The sequence below is a fragment of the Seriola lalandi genome, unplaced genomic scaffold, assembly GCF_002814215.2.
Source record: "Seriola lalandi dorsalis isolate HSWRI2012SDOR001 ecotype SW California unplaced genomic scaffold, Sedor1 jcf7180002054484, whole genome shotgun sequence".
In the NCBI taxonomy this organism is placed as follows: domain Eukaryota; kingdom Metazoa; phylum Chordata; class Actinopteri; order Carangiformes; family Carangidae; genus Seriola; species Seriola lalandi.
In genome coordinates, this window is record NW_019525037.1 from 1082353 (window position 1) to 1107051 (window position 24699).

The following is a 24699-nucleotide window of genomic DNA, read 5'->3' on the forward strand; positions in this document are numbered from 1 at the left end:
CCAGCTCAGTAATGACATCCTGCAGTAATGTGCAGCAGCTCTCCTGCTGGGCTGCAGACAGTGATGTCAGCTGGTGTTACTCTGTTTAACACCAGTAGTTTCTCTTTAGCTGTTCATGTTCCTGTGACAGGCAGGTAGCTCTCACCTGACACCTGAGCTGAGAGTATCCAACACTCAGCTGGCCGACAAATGGTGTAACTTCATCAATCACTCACTCACTCACTCACTCACTCACTCACTCACTCACTCACTCACTCACTCACTCAGGGGCTGGCCCTGCTGTGGCGGTCCAGCCCAAAAAGGCTCGTTGCAGTGAAGAGTGTGTTAAGTGGTTCACTGGCTCACATGTTAGTAGTGTTTGGGACACACTGATCATATGAACAGAGAGTGTTGTAGTGAATGTATGTTTTCTGTTTGGAGGAGTCCTTTAAATAGGATTGAACCATGGGATGTTTCATCCACACTCAACGACCATGCAGACAGAGCTGAGCTCGGTGTAACCTACATTATGTGTCTGTACTGTTTTCTTGCTGCACTAATTATGACTGTCCTCTGCAGCTGCCACCAGCACCACCAGTACAGCCAAGACCTCCAGTCATGTGACACGCTGCAGCGACAGCCAGAAGAACTACTGCGTTAATGGAGGAGAGTGCTTCACCCTTGAAATCATGCCAGGCAGCACAAAGTTTCTCTGCAGGTAGGACATGGACAGAAGGTTTGACCTTGATTCAGACTGAACATGAATGTCACTGCTTGTGTTTTTCTATACTTTGGCTGTTAATGAAATGACTTGTGAACTACGACATGCATCCATGGAGCTGAATGAAACTGTCCTCAACAGAACAGTAACTCTTACACATACAGAATACATCCCCTTCTATGGGACATATGTACAGACTAACTATAGGTCTGCAACTGCTGTTTAGTGGCTTTATCCAGTGACTGGCACACCGACATACACCACTAGTCAAAGGTCTCCGAAACTACAGAGAGCACGTCAACCACACAACAGCTGGGAGTCGCGTGGGTTACAGCTGATATAATCTTCCATGGTGTTTGTTGTCTAAACCAGTGAAAGAGTGTTAGCTGCTGTAATAATTCATACAAAGCACACGGAACCACCTCTCTGAGGCGCTTTGGTCCTTATCAAACTCCAATCAGCTTCCAATCGGAACAGGCTGTTCAGAGCCCAAACATATGCGTGGTGCACACAGCCATGCTCTGTGTGAGCGTTTGTATGTGAAAGTCTCACAGCTGATCACCACTGATCAAATAATCAGGCCTCATGCAGGAGTCACATTAAATGAGGACTCTTGTTGAAATTTGTGATGAGTTACCCTAAATCACCTGCACAGTTAACAGATGCCATATAAAACTAAACTCTGTTAGTATGAGAGGCTGAGGCTCGTTGACTCGAACAAAATCTCAGGAGCATCATGCAGGTAAAAATGGGCACGAGGTCACCATGCAAGTGTGTGGCACTGCAGTTTTTTTTAGGAGAGCTGAGGAGCAGAGGAAGTTAATCCTCTTGAGACCTGACCCACTGACACAGAAACTCTGAAAGCAGAACGCACGAGGAAGCTGGTGTTTGGATTCCTCTGTAATACAGCAGCTGCAAACCTGTCTGAAGTCTGTGAAGTAAAGAGATGTTTAAGCACCTCATCTCTGTCAGGAAATGGAAACAACTCTGGATCCAAACAAACTGTCTCTGACTTTAGATGGAGAGGGTTTAAGTTAAGGGTAGCTGTAGGATAGCAGTTTGAAGGTGATCTGAGCTCTGAACACCACAGGCTGCTGTCACCTGACCCCCAGCAGGAAGCCTTAAATGAGCGAAATCTCTGCTCTCACGAAACTGTCAGGATAGAACAAAGTGTTCACAGCTAATGTTCAGACCGCTGACAAAGCTGGACTCTGCTGCTCTGAATACTGCTCTGTTCCTCTGATGGAAGACCTGATCTCCTGAACCTAGCCTTCGCTGTCCTGGGCGCTAGGCCACAGAAAGCAACCTTTACTGGAAGTCTGAGGTCTGGATAATGGGTTCTGGCCCCAACAGTAACAGCACTTTTGCCAAAAACCATGAGGACCACCACAGATGTCCACCCCCTGAATGGAGGTGTAAACCTCAGAGAACGACTCTGGGCAAAAGCACCCATTACCACCCATTCCCAGCACCCATTCCCAGCACCCATTCCCCATTCCCAGTAAACTCATGAGAATGTGAAAGAACAACTCCTCCAACCTGAACAACCACACAGGTCATTTCTTTCAACCCTCTGATACGACCCATAGTTTCTCCTGAAATAAAGCCCCTACGGCAGCAGGCTTTCCAGACCTTGGTTGTCATGGTTACAATAATAAACACATGGACCTACCCCCGTCGCCATGGTAAATATAATACTGATCATGGCTTGGTTAGGTTTAGGAAAAATGATTTGGGTTCAAATAAGTACTTCCTGAACATTAGACAATCTTTGTTGTCATGGTTACAATAATAACAACGTGGTTAACTTTGCGGAACAGTCATGGAAAATAGAAACAACATGAACAGCTAGTTTCTCATGGGAATGGAACACCGCTCTTCTGTGTCACATTCATCCATCCACCACCTCCTCCTGACGGGGACTTTGTCTCCGCACTTTTCCCTTTGCTCCTGTCATCATTACTACAACCACTAGATGTCGCCTAGCAACAAAACGTAACTATGGGTCATAATAACCTGCTGCACAGACGACCTATGGACTTGTTTTTTACAGGACGGTCTCATCAGCTCAGTTGTTTGGTGACAGGGTTGTATCCTGGATCCTGCCATGTGTTGTGACTGTACACTGGATGTCTTTGTGTTTGTCCATGTGTGTTCATGTGTTGTGTGTAACATGTCAGTGCTGTTTATCTCTTGTCCTCTCTACCCACTCAACCAGGTGCTTGGCGGGATACACTGGGCACCGATGTGAACAAGCTGTGCTTAAGAAAGTCTCAGACCCAAAACGTATGTGAACACAACTGTATCAGTCCCACATGTCATTGCTGGTGTTTCACCCTCTCATGTTTTCTCCCAGAGACGGAGGAGAAATCCATGTTTCCTTTAGAGACAGTGATAAATCCTGAGCCCCTGAATGAGCACAGGAGGAGTAGTGCACTGAAATTTGCATGTACGTCACATCTCATCACACCCCATCATTCTGTTCAGAGCAGTGAGGCGCAGGCCTCCACCTCAGGTGAAGGTGTGTCCCGTCTGGAGGTAAGACAGACGACCTCCTGCTGCTCCCATCCAGCCTCACCACCATCCCCAGAAAACACTCAGACGATGGGTGTTCTCTGCATCCAGACTTCTCCACTGGTCCGGTGCTGGACTGACCGCTGTGTGGTTGGTGAAGCAGCGATGATCTTGATGTTTTTCAGTCAGTAAAGACATGTCTACATGCAGGAGACCCAGGGATCACTGGTGGTTGGGCTGCTGCCACTTCAGGGCTGAGTGAGCCATCTCTGTAGCCCTCAGTGCTCTTTTTAACTGCCACACATCTGGGCCTTTGTTGCCTTTAGGTGGGATCCTGACTTCCCTTATAGAGGATTATATTACATCCAAACACGAGGCTTACCCTGAGTGGCCACTTACATACATGCAAATTTCAGTCAGCTGCTAAGACACCGTTCCAACCTCAGAGCCTGATGGAGGCTCGTGTCTCTCACATCATCTCCCTCACCTGGAGATGATGATTCACCTGTGTGTGAAGGTCTGAGGTGACTAACAGGACCCAGCCTTACAGACAGGACCTGGACATGTAGGTCCAGCTGGCCCTTCCTGCCAACACCAGTGGTGACTGTCGTGGGTTCTGCTCAGCTCCTGTATAAATTAACTCCTTCTCTCTTCTTCTCTGTCTCTTTTATTTCCTAACCAGGTGTCCAAATGAATTTACTGGTGATCGCTGCCAAAACTATGTAATGGCCAGCTTTTACAGTATGTCTACTTCCTCTTCAGTCTATGGCTCTATCTGAGCATGCTCAATTAACACTTCCTGTGCCGTGCTCCTGTTTCGTTGTTCCTCCTTAGATCTGTGGTTTGTGCAGCCCAGAACCTCCCTGCATGTTCAACTCTGTGTCTCTGTGCTCATTTTATTTTGGATGTTGATGCTGCATGTGCTGCTGTAGAAGTTACACAACTTTTATTTAAGTTTGAACATTTACATTTTTAAACTGGAAGATTTGCAAATTGTCAGTGCTCCAATCCTTACTGTGTGTGCTCAGACGTATTGTATGCTTCAGTCTGTATAAACCTGCCAGTCAACAACATGCTTCAAAACTGTCAAGGAAACTGATTTAGACCAGCAGTTCCCAACCTTCAACAACTCATGACCCACCTGAAAAAATGTTGATGGCTCACATCCAACCCCATAACAATATGGAGGTCAAATTGTGCCTTCTCAGCACAGTTTCTATTCAGGAGTGAACTAAAAGCAGGCGAAGATCAATGTTTCTTTTCTGTTTGATGGGGGTTGTGATCACTTTGCTTCACCCTCTGTCTCTTGTCTCTCTTTCCTGTTAATTCTTCCTGTTTCTAATCAGCTCTGCATTCTGACTCTCCAGTTTTTGCCATGGATGTAATCTGTTAGCACACAATCAGACTGAGATAGCAAACTAGTATATGATGTGGTCCGGCAACATTGAAGTTATTAATATATAGATATTTTTATGATCACGTCTTGTCTTCACCAAATCTGTTCTGTTTTGAAAAAGAAGAAAAAGATTGCAATTCCCTCGCATCCAACCTGGCCCCGGCCCATTGGGCCACTGCTGTAGGGCATGCCACACCCTCTGTTAGGTGTCAAACGATTGGCCAATACACCAGCTGCCAGCAGGAGTCATGCATTGTGATCATCAGGCAAACAGCACTGATGCAACTGTTTTATATCAGTTATTAACTTTTTCCCATCAATGTCAAAAACCTTTACTGAACAGAGAAATATACATACGCCATTAATAAGATACGGACAAAGAGTCAATTCACAGAGGTTTAAACCAGGCAATAATCAATATTATCAGAATGATCAATAATATCAACCTGTAGAGCTGCAGCCTGCCCCGACCCTGTAGCAGCTGTTTAGAGCTGCAGGTGCAGACATGCTAGTGTCTGCCATGCACACACACACACACACACACACATACACATAGATTTTAAGGAGACAGAGGTGATTACTGGTGTGACTGAAAAAGAAAATATATGTGCAACATTAACTACACATTATAAAAACAAATTCTGTTACTATTCTGTGGTGCTGTTGAGCTCTTTCCTCAGCAGTTAGAGGCAGACAGTATCACCTGTCTCCTGACCCTGACCCGACCCTCATTAGCAGTTTCTGAGAGTTCAGCTGTGATTTAGCTGAAAAACTGCTACACTCAGGTCAAGACAGTCAGACACTCTGATGAACAGAGGTACAGGCTTCACAGTAAATATAAAACATCTAACACTCGCTATAAAAAGAGAACCACTGCCCCTGAAGGTGACACAGCTGTTCCAGTTTTAGCAGCTACTTGACTAAGAATAACAAGAATAGCTACAAGGTGTGTAACATCCATAACAGGCAGCTAGCTGCTTGACCTCTTGACCCTTTTCCGCAGCCAGTGTTTGGTGCATTAGCACATACTCTGGTTAATTAGCATCTCTCAGTCATGGGGCGTGTCATTTTCTTCAGTAACTGTAACAAGGAACTGAGACTCTTCTGGAAATCCCTTCGACATGTGTCCTGTCATGAACCACACACTAACATTTTACCTTAGTTGTATTTTTCATGTTATAGTTTCACTGTGCCCTTGAGTCTCTGTCTCTGTCCACATACACGTTCCCTCTGTTCCACGTCTCAGCGAGGAGATGACCGTACTGTACGGACTTTCAGCTGCATCAGAGGACGCTGTAGCTGTAGCAGCCGAGGTCGGTCATTCTGGTTGTTGAGGAAGAGATATTGTTCAGGTCTCCTTTCTCAAGACTAAATCCTGCAATCCTGAAAAAATATTAGTATCTGAGAGGCTGCAGAGGGTGGATGACCTTACTGCCCATCCATCTCCACAGCCGGCTGAGATCTACCTGAGGAAGTGACAGCACTAAACTCCACTGCTCCTCCAGCTTTGGTGTGTTCAAGCGGAGTGGAGCGTAACAAGCCTCTGTGGAGCAGAGTGAGCCAAGAAGGCACTCCAGGTCAGAGTCTGAGCTGAGTCAGGGGGCAGCACAGTCAGCTGAGTCAGCTGAGTCAGCTCTACAAAGTCAGGAGCCACCATTTTGTGTGGTCGGCTGGAATCTCTCCAACAAGACTATTAGCTGAATTATAGAAGAAGAGCAGAGCAGTGTTTTTTGGCGGCGGTTTGTCTGAATTTTGTCTGACAGACCGGATCCAGGGTTGGGGTTATATGCCCATGTGAACTAGGTCCTCATGGTGAGGCTCCTCTGGACCTGATTCCGGACTGAGGCAGTGAGGTGGATGAATTCCCTCCTGCCCAGTAGTTGTTGGTTTGTAACTGGAACAGGAGGTGCTGCAGCTGCTGTCAGGCGACTGTGTAACAAAATAAGCGAATGGTGAAGAAACCTCTGAGTAGACTAGTGAAAGGAGGCAATGACATCATCAGGGCTGGATGCTTCAAAAAGGTACGTTGGACCAGATGCCAAAGTTTTTCTGGATTCAGTCAAATCAAAAGAAGTTAAAAACCTTAAACCTTAGAAGATGGTGTTGAGTTTTAAAATAGGTGAGAAGGATAAGGTACCAAGATGCAACACTGTGTGACCTCAGCCACAGAGACTCCCTCCCGCAGAGATCTAAACCTGAGCTTGTGTTCCTTAAAGGGAGGTCAAACCTGCACTGAGACATCAGAAGATTCTGTCCCCTCTAGGAAGTGGTCTAGGAGCTTATCCAGGTGCCTGAAGCAAGAAATCCTCCAAACTGAACAAGACAAGTTGTGTGTCACTGCCTTCCAAACAACCCTTCACTGTTATAATATACAGCTGCTGTCATGATGGGTTTATGTTGAGGCCCCAAAACAACTTGTTGATCCTGGTTAGGGTTTAAAAAACTGTTTTAAGGTTCATCATTAATGGAAACCAACAGTGCAGTCTCCCCCTGCCTCCTATAACAACACTACACCACTCCACCAGCATTTACACAACCAGCAGGTTGTCTTCACATCTGCATGTTTCTGCTGAGGGAAAGTGTCACTGTGAACAAACCTGATGTGAGTGTGATGGAGATCAGAGCAGCAGCACTGTCCACAGTCCAGAGTGACGACTGTTCAATACTCTGCACATGTTCTTATCCCAGTGTTATACTGAATGTTGTTGTAAGCTGAAAATAGTCATATAATAACAGTAAGGCTGAAGTATGTGTTTGAAATGGTGCATGATGATCATAGCATGTTTGATTTACAGTGTTGGCTGTTGAGCGTGCCCCCCCACCCCCACCCCCACTAACGACTCAGTCTAAATACAATCACACTGGTTTCAGTGCATGTATCAAACCAAATCACTGCCATTAACTGTATTCAGATCAGTTTAGGTGTTTCATCACAGTAAACACTGCGCTGGTGTTGTGATAGGAAAACATGGTTTCATTAGTATTTTAAAGGTACAGGAAACTTGGAGTGTGAATTTGTAAATGTTCATTTTTGCTGTGTTTTTTTACTTCCTGTTTGATGCTGGTTTTAAACAGACACAGTCTTACAGAACAAACAGGAGCTCTGTTGTTGGACTGTTGTAAAGTCTGGTAATGAGTGAGGTTTTCAAAGTAACAAGACTAGGTCAAAAACTAGAACATGTCTGGATTGCCTATGGTCAAATCCTGATTTTATAACCGTGACGTCATCTGATAAAATCACTAAACACATTAATTAAGCACAAAGACTGAGCTGTGATTTTGACTGTATTTATTGTCACATGATCACTCAAAGAGAAACTTAGAAGAGACACAATATCGTTCTTATTTAAAGTTATTTTTTCCAGGCTTTTTCCTTTATTTCAGTCAGAGAGCGAGAGAGACAGAGACAGAGAGAGAGAGAGAGAGAGAGAGAGAGAGAGAGAGAGAGAGAGAGAGAGAGAGAGAGAGAGAGGATGACACACAGCAAAGGGCCACAAGTCAGACTTGAACCCGGCCTGGGCAAAGACTAAGCCCAAATGGCACATACTCTGAGACAGACTATCTTTGTTATTTAGTCTCTCACACAGAGCACAGCCTCCGTCTGGATCCACAATAGTTTAGTCTTTATTTACTTCAACTCCAGAACGTAACAGATTTTTATTAGAGGCAGGTCTTCATGTCGAACTCCCTCTGTTTGATATGTAGAGTTGGTCATAGTCGTTAGTACGAAGCCTCGTTACCGATGACTTCTCTCTCTCCCTCCCTCTCTCCTGCTCTCTCTGCTCTGTGTGTGTTATGTTTAGTTATTCCTCTGACTCCTTTAGTAATAATGATGCATGGAAGCAAAGTTGTTTGTAATTGAGGCGAGGCTCAGTGTATTGGAAGCGCTCCTCCTCTTCCCCACAGTCCCAGAGCAGCCAGGAAACAAGGGCGGCTCAGTAGACTGCAGCTCGGCACTCTGCTGACCAGTGGTGGAAATATCATCAGTCAGTCAGTCAGTCAGTCAGTCAGACTTTCGGTCAGTCAGTCAGTATTATTATAGGGCTGTCCCTGCTGTTGCAGTCCAGCCAAAAAAGGGAGTGACAGCAGTGTGTTTGTTATCTACAGTGTAGACACAGTGATGTTTCACAGTTGCGTCTGTAGCTTTGTTGTACAGTAACACTGAACAGCTTGTTGACTCCTCTCTCTGCCTCAGAGCCGGTCGGTCAGTGTGCAGGGTCAGTGCAGACGATGTTGTGTAGGAGACTGGAGCCTGTGCCCATCACAGACCTGAAAACAACATCTAATACTGGAGAATGCAAGAATCTAATCTGGCAGTGGATGTAAAAAGACATCATTGAATGTAATGTGGGGTTTTACAGATCGGGCCAATATCAGCACTCTGGTCTGGAAACAGAGCTGCACAAAGACAGTGACACAGGGAGCTGCTTGTGTCTTTTATGTGCAGTATATGATGGATAAAACTTACAGTTAATAGTTGTGATATCCTTGTATCACCTTTACAATGTGTACAGTGTTTATGTATATATGTCTATGTGTATTGCCATAGCAACCTACACCACATGGCAAGATTTTATTTGCATCCAATATAAATGGTCTCTGGAAATCAAAGTAAACTGGTGATGTTAGTTGTTTCCTGTACCTTTAGGATCAGTTTGAGATGAGACTTAATGTTTATTCAAGTATATGTAAATAAATATATGTATACACTCAGTGAGCACTTTACTAGGAACACTTGTACACTTGCTTATTCATGTAGATATCCAATCATCCATCGTTTATCAGCAGTTCACTGTATAAACTCCTGCTGGTACAGGTGAGGAGCTTCAGTTAATGTTCACATCAAAGATCAGAATGAGGAAAAATGTGATCTCAGTGACTTTGTTGATGGTGTCAGACGCTGGTCTGAGTGTTTCTCAAACTGCTGATCACCTGGATTTTCACACACAACAGTCTCTACAGTTTTTAAAGTAACAAAAGCATCCAGTGAGCAGCAGTTCTGTGTTGATGAGAGAGGTCAGAGGTCAGAGGTCAGAGGAGAATGGACGGACTGGTTGGAGCTGACAGAAAGGCTATGGTCACTCAGATAACCACTCTGTACAACTGTGCTGAGCAGAGAAGCTTCAGAGTGAACAACACGTCTTACCTACAACAGCAGAAGACCACGTCAGGTTCCACTTCCTGTCACCAAGACCAGAGACCTGAGGCTGCAGTGGACACAGACTCACCAACACTGGACAGCTGAAGACCTGGTCTGATGGATGTGGATCTGTGCTGAGGAATCCATGGTCCGACCTGCCTGGTGTCAACAGGCCAGGCTGGTGGTGGCGGTGTGATGGTGTGGGGAGTGTTTTCTTCTTCGCACCAATCAATCATGGTCTGAATGTCACCGTCTCCCTGAGTGTTGTTGCTGACCATGTTCATCCTTCATGGCCACAGTTCACCTTCTTGTAATGGCTCCTTCCAGCAGGATCATGCTCCATGTCACAAACTGGTGGAACCCAGTGGAACACCTTCGGGATGTGGTAGAACAGGAGATTGGCAGATTGAACGATGTGCTGCATCATGTCAACATGGAGCAGAGTCTCAGATGAAATTTTCAACATCTGGTGGATCCATGACATGAAGAGCTGAGGAGCTACCCAGTGTTAGTGTGCTGTTCCTAATAAAGTGCTCACTGACTGTACAGGGTCTGTCTAGGCTTGTGTATATTGACAGTGTATAAGTTTGTGTATAATTATTTTTTACCCTTAATCCATAGAGAAAAATCTCTTTCACCTTAAACCACATGTGAAAAATATAAATACCAGCTCGTCTGTAAAATCCAATTTTCTTTTTTTGTCACCTTCTGCACTGACAGAACATCTGGGGATTGAATTTATGGGTATGGACTGTTCCTTCCTCTTAGTTTGCAGATGTAAGACTGTAAGCTACAACCCTCTACTAAACCTACGTCTTCAGATGAAGGGATCATACAGCCCTGACCATTATACACATAATCTAGTAATCTAGCTACATATATATATATATATATATATATATATACTGTATATATATATGTAGCTAGATTAGAAATGGTACATGTGACTTTCGAAGTCAAAACGATAACCTCTACAGACATATGTAATATATACAGTATGTATATATGTGTATGTATGTGTGTCTCCGTGTGTGTGGGGCGGTTGTGTTAACATCAAATGTCACATGTACCATTCAGATCCAGGTAAACAGTCCAGTTTACCTGAGTCCACCCTGAAAGCCACAGAGGCTGTACGTACCTGGTGCTGTATGTTCACCTCCCTTCAGCTCTCCCTCCCTGCATCTTCTGTTGCACCCAGTGTTCAGCATGAAACAGTAGAGCGGCATCATGTTCTCCATCCACCTCCTGCCTCCCTGTCTCCACCTCCTCCAGATGTTCTGTATGTTTGCAGCTGTTCCTCATATCCCTTCTTCCTTATAGCAGCTCTGTAGTTTCTGCCTCCTCTCATCACGCTGAGGGCAGGGTCATCTTTTATCTGCTTAAATGTACTAACGTGTGTTATCAGCCTCCCCTGAGCCATGCAGAAGCAGCATATTTAAACATATAGATACATGATGCAGTTACTGCAGGTTCTGTTCCTCCATAAAGAGTCTGAGATCATTCAGGTAGACTGTGATGTTTAAGTGAAACTCACATTAACTATTGGATGTTCAAAAATATGCACTATGAAATAAGATTAGTTATGCATAGTGTGTGTCACAGTATGAAATACAGTCAGAGGGCAGGACGTCCCAGAGAGAATGAAGACACATAGAAAATAAACTGAGTGAATAACAGAGCAAAGACAAAACATGACTCAGTGAAATGTGTAGGTAGAGGGTTCAGGCTCTGACGAACAGTGGAGGACGATGCTAGAGAAAGAGAAGCGAATAGAAACAATGAAGTGTTTAACATTATACTGTGTAGAAATCAGTGTACATGTTTCCCAGGCAGGTATATCCACAGTATATCCTCTCTGAGTGAACTGACCCACTTCAGTTACCGCAGGGTTGTTCCCCATAGAGAAGCAGCACTGTCAGACCTGACACCTCCTCGACTGCAGCACCATCCCTGAACAGAAACAGTAGAGAGCTGGATTTGGTGAAGTGCATGTTAGAGCCATTTCTCTCTGATAGCTGACGAGAGCCCTGTCCATACAGGATTAATAAGGAGTGAAAATATCTGAGGTCAGTGTATCAGCTGATTCTCCTTTTTAACATAAATACACAAGTTAAACCTTTTTGATAAGGAGCCACCTGAATTTGGTTTTTAAAGAAGTGTGACCAGTGTATGTGAAGGAGACTCATTGGCTGACAAATACACTGATACCAGTGTACCCACATGTTATACAGTAAACCTAACCCGGGTGATGTATTGGTTGGGCTCTCAGTCGCAGCATGTAATCAGATCATTATATTAAAGGGACACTCCACTGATTTTTTCTAAGAAATGCAAGAAACAACTGTGAAGAGACTCAGTGCATTGTGGGAAGTGTAGGACCCAGTGTTTTTGGAGCTTGAACCATACTTGGGACTAAAGTCAGGATGTCTCAGTGTCTGCTGCTTCAGCTTTGACCATTCCCCTCAAACTTTGTGCAGGTGCAACACTAAATCACTGGAGTACCGCTTTAACTCTCATGCTAATGCTTTGGTCACACTCAGAGGTAAACAATCAGCCTAAGTAACCACAGACCAAAGGGGAGCCTGAGGGTCTCCACAGGGTCAGTCATATCAACAGTAGTAAACCTCTAATACGAAGGTGCATTAACTGCAATAACCTCCATACACAGCCAATTCTCATTGTTTGGGTTTATGATTGGAATGGTCTCTATGTGTGTGTCTGTGTGTGTTTGTGTGTGTTGTAGACCACGCTCTAAGAGTGGACTGTCCTCTTTTTCAGAAGCTGAGGAGCTGTATCAGAAACGTATTTTAACAATATCAGGAATCTGCATTGCACTCCTAGTCGTTGGAATCATGTGTGTGGTTGCCTACTGCAAAACAAAGTAATTCAAGTCACATTTTTATGTTTGATTTATAACTTAAAGGAACACTCCCTGATTTTATTGTAGTGTCCAATAGTGCCCCCAAATCCCCAAGAGTGAGACTTTGACCACCCGAGAGGCCCAACAGGAAGCAGTGTAGTGAAGCCAGCACAGGGGTCACATGACTGTTGAATCTTAATTGTAGACTATAAATAAAGAAATATTGTAGCCTGCATGATGTCATCCACAGGCTTCTGAAGAGTGGTTTTGAAGCTCAGAGTGAGCAGCTCCACTGTCGCCATGCCTGGTTAACTAAAACATGTCAAGAGGTGGGGCATGGGTGGACCCAAGACTTCAATGCATGCTGATTTGTGGCAAGCATACGCTCAACCACGCTTCATTCAAAGTGGCCATGCCCTCAATTATGCATAACTTTAAACCTTAATAAAATGTAAACAGGCCAGTTATGTAAAAATTCACTTCCTGTACAGTTGAAGTTTAAATATGTTTATTTCTGCTATAAAGTTGGACGTTTAACATGGGAGTCTATGGGGATTGACTCAGTTTTGGAGCCAGGCACTAATGGTCATTAGAGGAACTACAGGTTTTGGCTCCTCAGTGTTTGCTTCATCTTTCAGCCCCAGAGGTTGATGCTTGGACTTAAAGAGTAACTGCTCAGCAGAATGTTAATTGTAATTGTGCTAGAGTCTCTTGGATTAAACATTAATGCTGGACATTACCATAGTCAACATGAGAGTAACTGAACTCATTTATTTCTCAAGGTTTTACTGGGTATGAACAATGACCCATAGGTTCCTGGGATCCAGCTTTGAGTTAGCATCCAGGTGATGCCTTATGTCATATTTCAGATGCTTGGCTGTTGTGATGTAGCTGCAGAAAGCTGCGACACATCCACTGAACTTCAGGGTAAAGAGGAACATCGTCTGCATAATAACAAGCAGAGATACAACCAAACCAAATGAGCTGAGAGAAGTTTGGGGATTTGGTGGTGCTACTGGACACAATAACAATATCATGAAGTGTATTTTGTTTTTATTAAATATTAATTATCATTACTACACTCAGTCATTATAACATTAGATGAAGTTTGGGGCAAATGTTTCTCTTGTGGTACATTTGGGACTCTCCCCTCAGATATGCTGTCCAGTTGTGGTCTGGGCTGCCTCACAATCTAGTTTGTTTCTTCACAAACAGGAAGCAGAGGAAGAAGCTCCATGACCGTCTGAGGCAGAGCCTGAGGAATAAGAGGAACCATAGTACCAAAACTGGTACTGGCCCCAACCTGGCAAGCTCAGCCAGAGGACGTCAGATTTCTAACTTGCCTCTTCAAGATTTGCAGCTCATCAATGTATGCTGTTAGTTGTGGGTATCAAATAAAATCACATGCTGTTGAGTCTCTGCATTCACGTCAGCTGTCAATCTGTTTTCTGCTCCTCTTTTATAGCAATGTAATGGGATTTCCCTGCAGCATGCAGCTGAGAAGGAGACAGAGACCACCTTCTCCACAAGCAAATATGCCTTATCTGCGCATGAAGCCACAACACTCACACACGTCTCCAGCCAAAGGTAAGGAGGGAAGTTACAATTATTCTGTTTGGTAAAGTTGGTTTGAAGTTGGTCTGGCTCAGGGGAAGGTCAGCATCAGCTGTCCAAAACTAAAGTAATTCCACTTGTGTGTGGTGCAGTTTAACTTTGAAGTGTTTCCTTCTGCCACTGTTCAGTACAGAGGAGTCTGATGGTGTTTTTTCTATCTATCATTGGCTCATCATAGTGATACGCCTTCATATGAGACAAATGTAAATGGATGGATCTTTTCAACATTTTTAAAGATCATTTCATTTGAAAACTTTTAAGAACATTTTTTTGAATTACATCTTTTCACCAAAATTTTACTGTTTTGCCAAAGATTTGTCGGCCCACTGACAATACCCTCACGGCCCACCAGTGTGCCCCGGCCCAAAGGTTGGGAACCTCTAGCTTAATGCACTGTTAATGCATGTTTATCAAACAATATCCAGGGTTAAGGAGCACTTACATAAAGCAGAGTAAGACATATATTAAGATCATATTGTGTGTAAGTTTTTCAGAACATTCTATCAACATACTGTTATTGTTGATTGTGCTATTGACCGCTCCATAGTCCGACTGGCCATCAGTAGCACATCAGTGGGCCAGTCAAAAAATCAGTTAACTTTATTTATTTATTGAGAGCCATCTGCATGCTGCTTCGGTCCTGGGCTCACATATGTAATCAACACTCACTGCAGAGTGAGTGATGGAGTCATTGGTCAGCCGAGTGTTGGGCTTTTCCTCTTGGTTGTTGCAACTCACACACTTGCACTTTAAGCCTCCATCAAAATGAATAAAGCACTTGAGATGTTTACAGCTGAACAGCTCAGCATTAAGAACACGTGCTTGTTTCCTGTTATATTCCCACTGTGTCTTACAGTGTTCTGCATATTATCTATAGATGGAGGTGATGTCAGTGTGAGTGTGTTGAGGCAGGAAGGTGTTTTCACTGTTCACTGCTGTCATACAAGTGAAACTTTGTGTTTTAATGAAGCACAGTGACAGCTGTGCCCAGAAAACATCTGGATTTAAGGCTGATAGGCTGAGTAGCTATCAAAACACCTGGATCAATCAGAACATCAGTTACATTAATGACAGGCTGTAGATCGTTGTTTATCATTACATCTCCTGTTGAAGCGACTGACTCACTGACTGGAGCTAAGGACATTAATCCTGGGTCTGATCACATGATGATGTCACTGTGAACTTTACTGACATTTAAAACCACGCGGTAGAGAGAGCACAGCACAACAAAATCACATTTCTCCTAACTCAATACACAACAAAAAGAATCAAACAATCCAACATATAAACATGCACAATGAATAACAACAAGTAAACACTGACAACGGCAGCATTGTAGTCTGAGTGCTGGAGACAGCAGCGCATTGAATTATTGCACAGTGTAAACAGTATGTACAGCAGGACTGAGTGTGTGTGAGTCTCTGACAGTGTTGTGTGTGTGAATGAGTGTGTGTACGACATGTATATTTATAAATATACAGTATATCCATCCTAAAGCCTGTCAATATATTTTGATGTTATAAACAGAGGGGTTCCAAGAGTCTGAGACCACTTTCCTAGAATGAGAAGATAGACGTGAATGAGAAATTAATAAGAAAAACAAATAAACATATACATATTTATAGTATGTTGTTTTAATAAACTTGCATATATAAATTGAATATATATCATTAACATATATGGTCACAACATGTTATACCATATAACAATTCATCACGTAATATTTGTACATATACAAATTTTACTCTGGGTATTTCATATATGTTGTAAACATATATCTTCATATATCCAGAGGATGTGTATGTAATATATCCCCTTATAGCTGACATATATGGCAACATCACTTGTGATATACATATATGTCATATATTACATTTCTGTATGGGAACTCCTGCTCCTGACTGACTCCACAGCTGTGTTGGTGATGTAGTGTGGAGTGTGTGTGCAGTTCATGAAGTCAACACTGATGTCCTTTGTCCTGTTGACCGGTTGTTGATGTTCTCTCCTTCTCTGTTGTGTTCTGTCGTTTCAAAACCTGACCATGTAGTTCATGTTGTATTTGGCACCGGCTGCAGGGTGGGGTGTTCAGACCCAGTTTACACAGGATGACTGCAGTGAAGGCTAAGCTGAAGTATACAGAGAATATCCCGACATAGCAGCTATTATTTTCCAGACATGCTGATGATATGGTTTGGGGTCAAGTGTCACGAGGAGTCTGGGTGTTATGTGATCCTTGTCCAATCTCTCAAAGCACTTCATCACGAGTGGGGAGGGTACTACAGCCTGATAATCCTTGAGGCACAACACTGGTAACTTCTTCAGCACCGGTGTGATGGTGGTGGCTTTGAAACCAAGGAGCCAATGTCCTGGCAGGTGTTAAAGGTGTCTGTGAGGATGTGTGTTCGTAGGCACATTCAATCAGAACCGGTCCGGTATGTTGTTGAGACCTGCAGCTCTCTGCGGGTCGACTCTAACGTCATCCTGACCCATCCAGACAGAACGGTCATCACAACGAGGGTGGGGGGGGTTTCTAAAGACAGAAAAAGACCATTTCATCAGCAGTCAAACTGCTTAATGAGCAGTTAGCTGGAGACAGACTGATCCTGGGTCTGTGCTGCGCCTCCTCTGCACCAAGTCACCCTGTAGAATCGAATTGGATTACTACAGTGATGGAGATGAAGACGGTGAAAACAGAATGAGACCAAACATTTTTGTTGGGTCCATTTTCTTACATTATACTCAGTCCTCAGCTTCACATACAGTTCCGGTCGTAAAACATAAAAATCTGCTGCGTCAGTGAGTCGGACCCTGAAAGTCCTGCAGACTGTGAACAAACTGAACCCACATGATATTTATGTCATAAAGGTCTAGAGGCCTGTCTGCAACCTTCCCCATGTAAACGCCCCCCTCCCTGTCTCTGCAGCTGGAGTAATGACTGGACCAACAGTGTTGTGTCAGACACTGAGTCTGTCTCGGTGATGTCATTGGCGGAGAAGAGCCACAGTGCCACACAGGGCGGCCGGGGTCGTCTGAACGCTACTGGTGGCACCAGAGACTTAAGTGCTCGTTCAAAGACGTGCCAAGACACACTCAACACCGACAGCGACTTGCCTTAAATCAAGGTAACTGACTGATTTCAACTCTTCATCACTAACAGAGAACAAGGAGGGCAAACTGACAACAACACAGCAAATACACACACAGCAAGTGGAGCTAAAGTAGACTAAAACACACAGTGACTAAATCACCCATAGCAGCTGATCTGAAAACAGTAATTATTTATGACGTTTTCTGGCCTATATTGTTCACCTGCATAAAGCATCAATTCCCTTCAGGAGGCTACAGCTAACAGAACCTGCTCTCCACAGGTTCATTCTCAGCTCCTAATAATAATAATGATAATAATAAACATCTTCAAACATCCCATTTCTTTCTTACAAGTAATTCATTTGTACGACAAATTGCAAACACAAGAATCCAGTGTGTTGTTTTCACACAGGTGTTGCTCCATCTGGTGCTGAGTCAGGAGTTTCAGATGCTGTTTTTATCCACACTCAATATTACTGATGTCTTTTCTTCATTAGGATAAATACATCATTGAATGTGATGTCAGTCCTGCAGCACCACACCATACTAATTCTCCCCAAGAATTCACCTTCAATGTCTCTGTTCATCATCTCTGATGTGGAACATGATCAGCGTCTTGGTCGTGGCTCAGTTATGAAACCTGCCGCTCTGTGGAGTGTGTGTCAGCCGGACACCTGAGCTGAGTCACCTGGGAGGGCTTCACCGGAAGTTGTTTGCAAAAGGGCAGGAGCTTTGAAAAAGACTTGCAGGTGATTGGATAAACCATCTGTCAATCAGTAGGAGCACACAGGAGAGGAAACGCAACAAGCTTCAGTTAAAGGAGCTTTGAAAGCTCGTTAGCATGTCAGTAGATGATTCTTGCCTCTCTTATGAAAACCGAAACAGTCACTGCCCTGGAGACGCCAGTAGCTCCTCCCTGAGAGGACACTGATTGGTCCAAACCACTGTGGTTCAGCCACAAGCCAATAGCTTATGATTCTCACTTGTGATAAATCAAGCTGCTTCACAAGACTATGTTTCCACTTCCATCTCAGTCTGTTGTGAGGTTTGTGAAGTTTACAGCTGTCACTCTGTGTTTGTGAGGCACCTAAAAATAATGCATCGACTTTTAGGGGAACAGTCCAAACTTTATCAACCAGGAGACGGAGGTTCAAAACATCACTGCTTGAACATTAGCGGGCACCACAGGCCTCGCCAATCCTGAAAATATAACACTGTGCAGACATGGACTGTAATGGACATCAGGCCATTAAACCTCCTGTCCCTCTCTGTGGTCACCTACACTGTGTTAATGCAGCTGAACACAGGATAGAGTTCAGAATAAAGCACAGCTGTCTTCACAGGACGGCAGCAGCTTCATGTTTCTACTCACACACTGGTGTGGTATCCTGCTCGCTCTGCGTCAAACTATTTATATCCACTGCAGCTGCACCATCCTGCACCTGGATGAGTAATTAGTATTTATACTGGGCCAGGCAGCACAACACAGCCTGTGTGAGCTTCAGAGAACAATGCATCACCAAGTCATATATGCTCCATCCTTTAACAGGCTGTAACCATCCCAGATCTCTCTGCTCTGAGCCTGAACCTGACTCCACTTTATACAACTTAAACATCAAAATGAGCCTGCAGTCATTTCCCTGAGATATGACTGTAGAGAGGTGGAGACAGTGATGTAGCCAGAGAGAAGGCCTCCACCCTCTGTGCCCGTGCAGCACAGACAATGAGGCAATGCAGCTTGTCTAGCAGCGAGTCTGTGTAGCACCTGGAAATACCTGGAAATAAACATTTAATACCTCAGCATGCTTTCCAAAGCTGGACGGCAAACTTCTACAGGTAGTGATGAGTTTTTGGTCGTGTTACACACAGAAAACATTTACAACAAAAGGAATCTTCATTTATTACAAAATTTTAAACAAACAATGACTTGAAGAATCTTCTGCCTCATCTTAATCTAACATCACCATCATTAGGACACTGACAGATACAAACGTGTCTGACAGTGGAGGAGTTGGCTGTGATTGGTTTTTCTCCTGTGATGAACACAGTGTATGTGACGGTTTTGTAAGTTTCCTGGACACGAAAGCAGACAGAGGTGAGGGGTGACAAAGTGGTTTTAATGAAAACAATGGTGAGGGAAGGGAAGGCTGCTGGGTGGTGTGTGCTGGAGACAGCTGGGGGGGGGGGGGGGGGGGGGGGGATCTTCTGTTGAGGTGGTGTGACAGGCAGAGACTGGCTCGATAGCAGTGAAGACAGGAAAGAACAAGTTGGCAAAAATTTCCAAAACAAACTACCACTGAGCTCTGTGAGATCTTCACGCGAGTTAACGTGGCCGAGCGCACGCTACTGTAACTCAGACTGAACAATCTGGTGAAGAGCGGGTAATCAGCCGAGGTGTTTGTATTGGAGGCTTGATGAAGTGATGAGTCACAGGTGTGGAGAGAGAGGCCACGCCCTCACACACATACACAGAGACATGACAGGGGAGGGGAGAGAGATACGGCAGGGCTGTGACAGTGTGTGGTCTATCACATTTTCAAAATAAAAGAAAAATTCATTCCTTTGATAAAAGCTGCTTCAAAATAAGAGTATTCCACTTCTGAAATGTAGTTGAGTCAATATTTGTCTTTTAAGTGTAGTGGAGTAAAAGTCATAAGTTTACAAAAAAATAATACTGAGTAAAGTACAGATACTCTAAGTATATACTTTAGTACTCAGGTTAATGTACTTTGTTACTGAACACCTCTGCCTATCAGCATCTTGAGTGCTGCTGATAACAGCTGATGTCACTAAATAAACTGGAAGAATCAGTCAAATTATCAGGTATCTTTAACAAATAAACTCATAATCCATAAAACTACTAATGATATAATTGAATATAAACAAAATGACAGTGTCACATATGACAAAAACATATAATTACCTGCGAACTCTTTGACGTATCGCAGCGTAAACTGGTCTTTCTCCTGTAGTAGACAGCAGGGCTGCAACAGTAGGAAGTGTCGACATAGAATCTACGTCATCGCATCACGCCGTAGCTTTCCCTTCATCCGTCAACAATATTTTAGTGATATTTTGTATACATATATAAATATGTATATATATATATATATATATATATGTTTGGTAATGATATTTTAATTTAATGATAAAACCTCCTGCAGTTTTAAACACGATGTAGGTTTCTATTGGCCGGCTGTGCACATCCACTCAGTGTGAACTCTGGTGAACTCTGAGCGCAGAGACAGCTGGGGGTTGTAGTTTACCAAGAAACACATCCTTGAATGTGTCCGTCACCCTGGCTTCAGTGAAGTGAGGGTGAAACAGAGAGTGTGTTGATCAGATATAATGTGACTGTACCATACCAGTGAGGTTGTTGATGATCAGAGGATATTTGTGGGTTTATGTGCTTTTGGCTGCTACAACAGAATCAGAGGAATATACATTTAAAGTAGAAGTAGTACTACTACTTGTGTACTTGTTGATGTGTTGATGAATGCATCATACTGTAGGTGACATGATGACTCTGGCTGGTACTGTCACCTCAGCCAGGTTCAGGGCCTCTCTGTGTGGGGGGTGCTCCTGTTGCTGCACTGGGTTCCTCTGGTTTTCTCCCACAGTCCAGACCTGCAGATCCAACTGGATTAATAGCTGTCTATTAAAGGGTTAATTAAGAGGTGACTGTGAGAACCAATCAATAATTGTCTTGTTATCTGTACCACACCGTCCTCTCAGCCTGAACCTGTCTTTCACAACAACACTTCGGTTTCATATGAATGAAAGATGGTCACGGATGATGTTGAAGATCATGTGAATGATGTCATGAATGAAGCTGCTGCTAACACTGTGAACCATGTGCGCTGGAAACAAATTCCACGATCTGTAGTGATGTAGTCACAGAGAGGAAGTGATCCACGCGTCTCGGGCGTCTGACAGACTGACGACCTTTATGCTATGAACTTTTCTGAGCCTCCTGACCTTCAACAGGATAATCAGGTTGGAGAAACGGGTGGATGACGGATGTCCTCAGCCCTGCAGTGATACTGTTTGTTGTGTGTCACACTCAGAATATGTTCAATAATATCTGTATTTCGTGAATCTTTCTGTTGCAGGTTTGTATCTGCTATGACAACCCCAACTCAGCTGTCTCCAGTGTCCCAGACCTCTCCTGCGACTCCAGGGTCCCCTCCCTCAGAGATGTCGGCCCCCCTGTCCAGCCTGGCCATCTCCGTCCCCTCAGTGGCTCTGAGCCCCTCTGGGGAGGAGGAGCGCCCCCTGCTGTTGTCAAACAGGCGTCAGCCAAACAAGTCCTCGAACCGGGACGACCAGAAGAGGACCTCCGCCCACTACAACTACGGTCACGTGGCTCACAGCTTACCGCCCAGCCCACTGTTTACTACGAAGGATGTCAACTACACAGGTAACCATGACGACACAGCTGCCAGCCACGAGTTCTCAGCATCACCTGAGCAGGTAATCCACACAAACAACAACGTCAGTGACTGCAGCACCAAGAAGAGAGCAGCGGTCCCCAGCGGTCACGTGCTGCGTCACGAGGAGCCCCTCCTCACCACAGACAGCACCGCGGCCCTGACGCTCAGGGCTCTGGACAGCAGCAGGACTAACCCAGCAGCACCACAGCATGACATGCGAGTCAGGTCATTCAGCTCCACCCAACAACATCCAGTTGCTGTGTAAAGTCAAAGAAACGCTGAGAATTCTTTATGTTGAGGAGAAGAAGAAGTAATCACTATTAAACCTTTATTTTCTATAAATGATTTGCTGTGTAAAGACTTTTAAAGATAAATGATGAAAAATGAAACTTTTATTTTAGTGACGTAGTGAATAAAGAGTTTTATAAAAAAAAAAGAAAAAAAAATGTATGTGTTCATGTGTTGTAGGAAAAGTGCCATACACTGGTATGTAGCAGCGTGCAGAGAAATATCAACGGTGCCTTTCTGTTTGGTCTGCTTAAAGGAACTGCAGCAGTGCATACTGGGCCGTATACTCACCATCCTAATCCTCCAGTTAACAATCAAAAATAACTTGCTGGCTGCCTTTAACCTGCTCCGCCCTGCAGGTGGAAGTGACACCACAGTTTGGAATAAGTCTTGTGCGTTCGAGGTGCATGCTCCGCCCCTTGTTACCCGGTCACCTGCGAGCTGATTGTGGGCTGAACTTTAACATCTGGACTGATGGTTATGAGTGAATGATGAATCAGCTGATTACCTGCATTTGATGAGAGGTGGAGAAGATGCTAGAGATGATAATGTTTTTATTGATGACTGGACTACGACACCACAGACGACCTGGTCTCCTGCTGTTGTAGGAACAGGTGCAGTCAGTCGAGTCTTTATTGTTACTAACACTCAGTTATGAGCTTAACACAAACCCCAGAGATTTTTTTATTCTATCTGCATTTTGAAGTTTATAGTTCGAATGTTTATGTGGACCTGCACTGGTTTATGGGTCAGACTTAATGCTGCAGAACTACATTTCCCATAATGCTTGAAAAGTTTCATTTCTGTCCGTGCTGGCAGGCGTCCACACCCTGACTCAGTTCAGGTGGTGAAGACCAGCAGTTCTCATACATCACCAGTGTGTTACTGGTTGTGTCTGCGGAGTGTGTGCTGAACTAAAGACTGAATCATTGGTTCGTTTGTGTAAAGACGTCATGTGCTCCTGATGCATTCTGGGATTAAAGAAGCTGAATATGAACCTGATGGTAACCTGCTTTAATTGGTTCATTTATCTGTACAGACAGTTATTTTTGTCCTGACCGGACCTGTCACAGTTTCCAGAGACTGTGTGTACGCACTTATCTTATTTTTTCAACCACCACTGCTTGTGTTCACATGTCCCGTCTCATTGTGTGTGTGATTTTAAAAACAGACTTGTGTACTAACATGAACAGAGTTTATAAAACCTGCCAAAGACTGTCACCTCCTCCAGAATAAACAGATCTATGAAGAGTAAATAACCATTACTGGGCTCTGTAATCAGCCATAGTTTCTTATGTATGTATGTAGACTCAGCATATGAAGACAAAGACCTGCTGCCCCATGAACACTGTTTAAATGGTGGCCATACTTCTGTATTTTATATTTACACTAAGATTATTTCTTATTTATTTGGTAATTCCTGCTAATCACAGGCATTCATTACTATGACAGTATATGATATACACATTTATATTTTAACAAACATGATTTAAAATGTCAGATATATGTAGCCATCTGTTCCACATGGTCATTAGTGATAAAAAAAAAAAAAAAAAACGACTTTTAAGTGTCATATTTTGTCACTTGTATGCGTAACATTACCCACGATGCATTGCTTTTAGGTCTAGGAGTGTCTTCAGATGATGTAAATACACCATGAAAACCTTCAGCGCTGTTGTTTCTTATTAAACATTAAATCATTTCTGTGCTTTGTGACTCAGTGTCAGAATGATTGATCTCTGTTCGTTCATCCTGCAGCGGGAATGATGAACACTGTGTTCAGTTTAACATCTGATTATATATGTGTGAAATAATGATGGTTTTAGCCCATTGATAGTATCATAAATCCCTGATAGCTGATCATCACACTGACCTACACAAGGGGTCTCCAACCTTTTCTCCTCTGAGAGCTGCTTTGACAAAATAAAAGTGGCTGAGAGCTCCTCATGTCTTATATCACCGGTTCAAACATTCAACCTGATCTCCAGAACAAATCAGATCAATAAGATCATTTAACATTCATCAAATATCAACATCCAAAAACATGTGAAACTCACATCAGACAAAAACCAGAGTCATGATTCAGTCAGACCTGAACAGACATGAAAACACCACTGTAAATAAACCTCCATACATCTGATGAGAAACCAGAGAAGAAGAAGCTCCTCAGTCAGTGATCAGCTATTCTGATTCTCCAGTTTTTTTTACCATGGATGTGATCTTTTCGTCAGACTGAGATAGCGAACAAGTGTACGATAACATTTAAGTTCCTGTCATTGACAAGAATCATTTCATTTTAAACGCACAGTCTGTAACTTCTGCCTCTAGTGGTCTCAATCAAAACAATATCAAAACACGGGTGACGTCATGATATAGCATGTTGTCTTCACCACCATCACCATCAAGCTCCTCCCGGTTTGGATTCCTTCAGTGTCAGTGGTTCAGGAAATCAAACAGACCCGATGATTTTAACTGTTAAAAACACTGAATGAAGCAGTTTGACATTTAAAGTCAGAGTTTGAGCGACGCTGTACGGAGGACAGAGACTCAGGGAAGAGCTGGAGCTGAGACTGATGCTAACCTTTGTTCTGATTGTTTCTCTGAAAACTTATGAAGCAGACGTTCAGCAGGTTTTTACCAGCAGCTGAACGATCCACAGAGGTGTCC

The 24699-nt window shown here is 43.7% G+C and overlaps 1 protein-coding gene across 6 annotated transcripts in view; it reads left to right on the forward strand.

Moving 5' to 3' along the window:
• Window positions 1-23748, forward strand: part of nrg1 (neuregulin 1) — a 34748-nt gene extending 11000 nt beyond the window's left edge. For 3 of the 6 annotated variants that reach the window (XM_087175711.1, XM_023412602.2, XM_087175714.1), the window contains exons 3-8: window positions 559-697; window positions 2919-2986; window positions 12529-12631; window positions 13826-13979; window positions 14076-14197; window positions 21424-23748. In XM_087175711.1, coding sequence (XP_087031837.1) covers window positions 559-697; window positions 2919-2986; window positions 12529-12631; window positions 13826-13979; window positions 14076-14197; window positions 21424-22009 — 1172 coding nt within the window. In that variant the 3' untranslated portion in view covers window positions 22010-23748. Of the gene's footprint in view, window positions 1-558; window positions 698-2918; window positions 2987-3896; window positions 3956-12528; window positions 12632-13825; window positions 13980-14075; window positions 14198-21423 lie in introns of all 6 variants that reach the window. The other 3 variants (XM_023412603.2, XM_087175712.1, XM_087175713.1) reach the window with 3 other exon arrangements.
• Window positions 23749-24699: the final 951 nt, after the last annotated feature.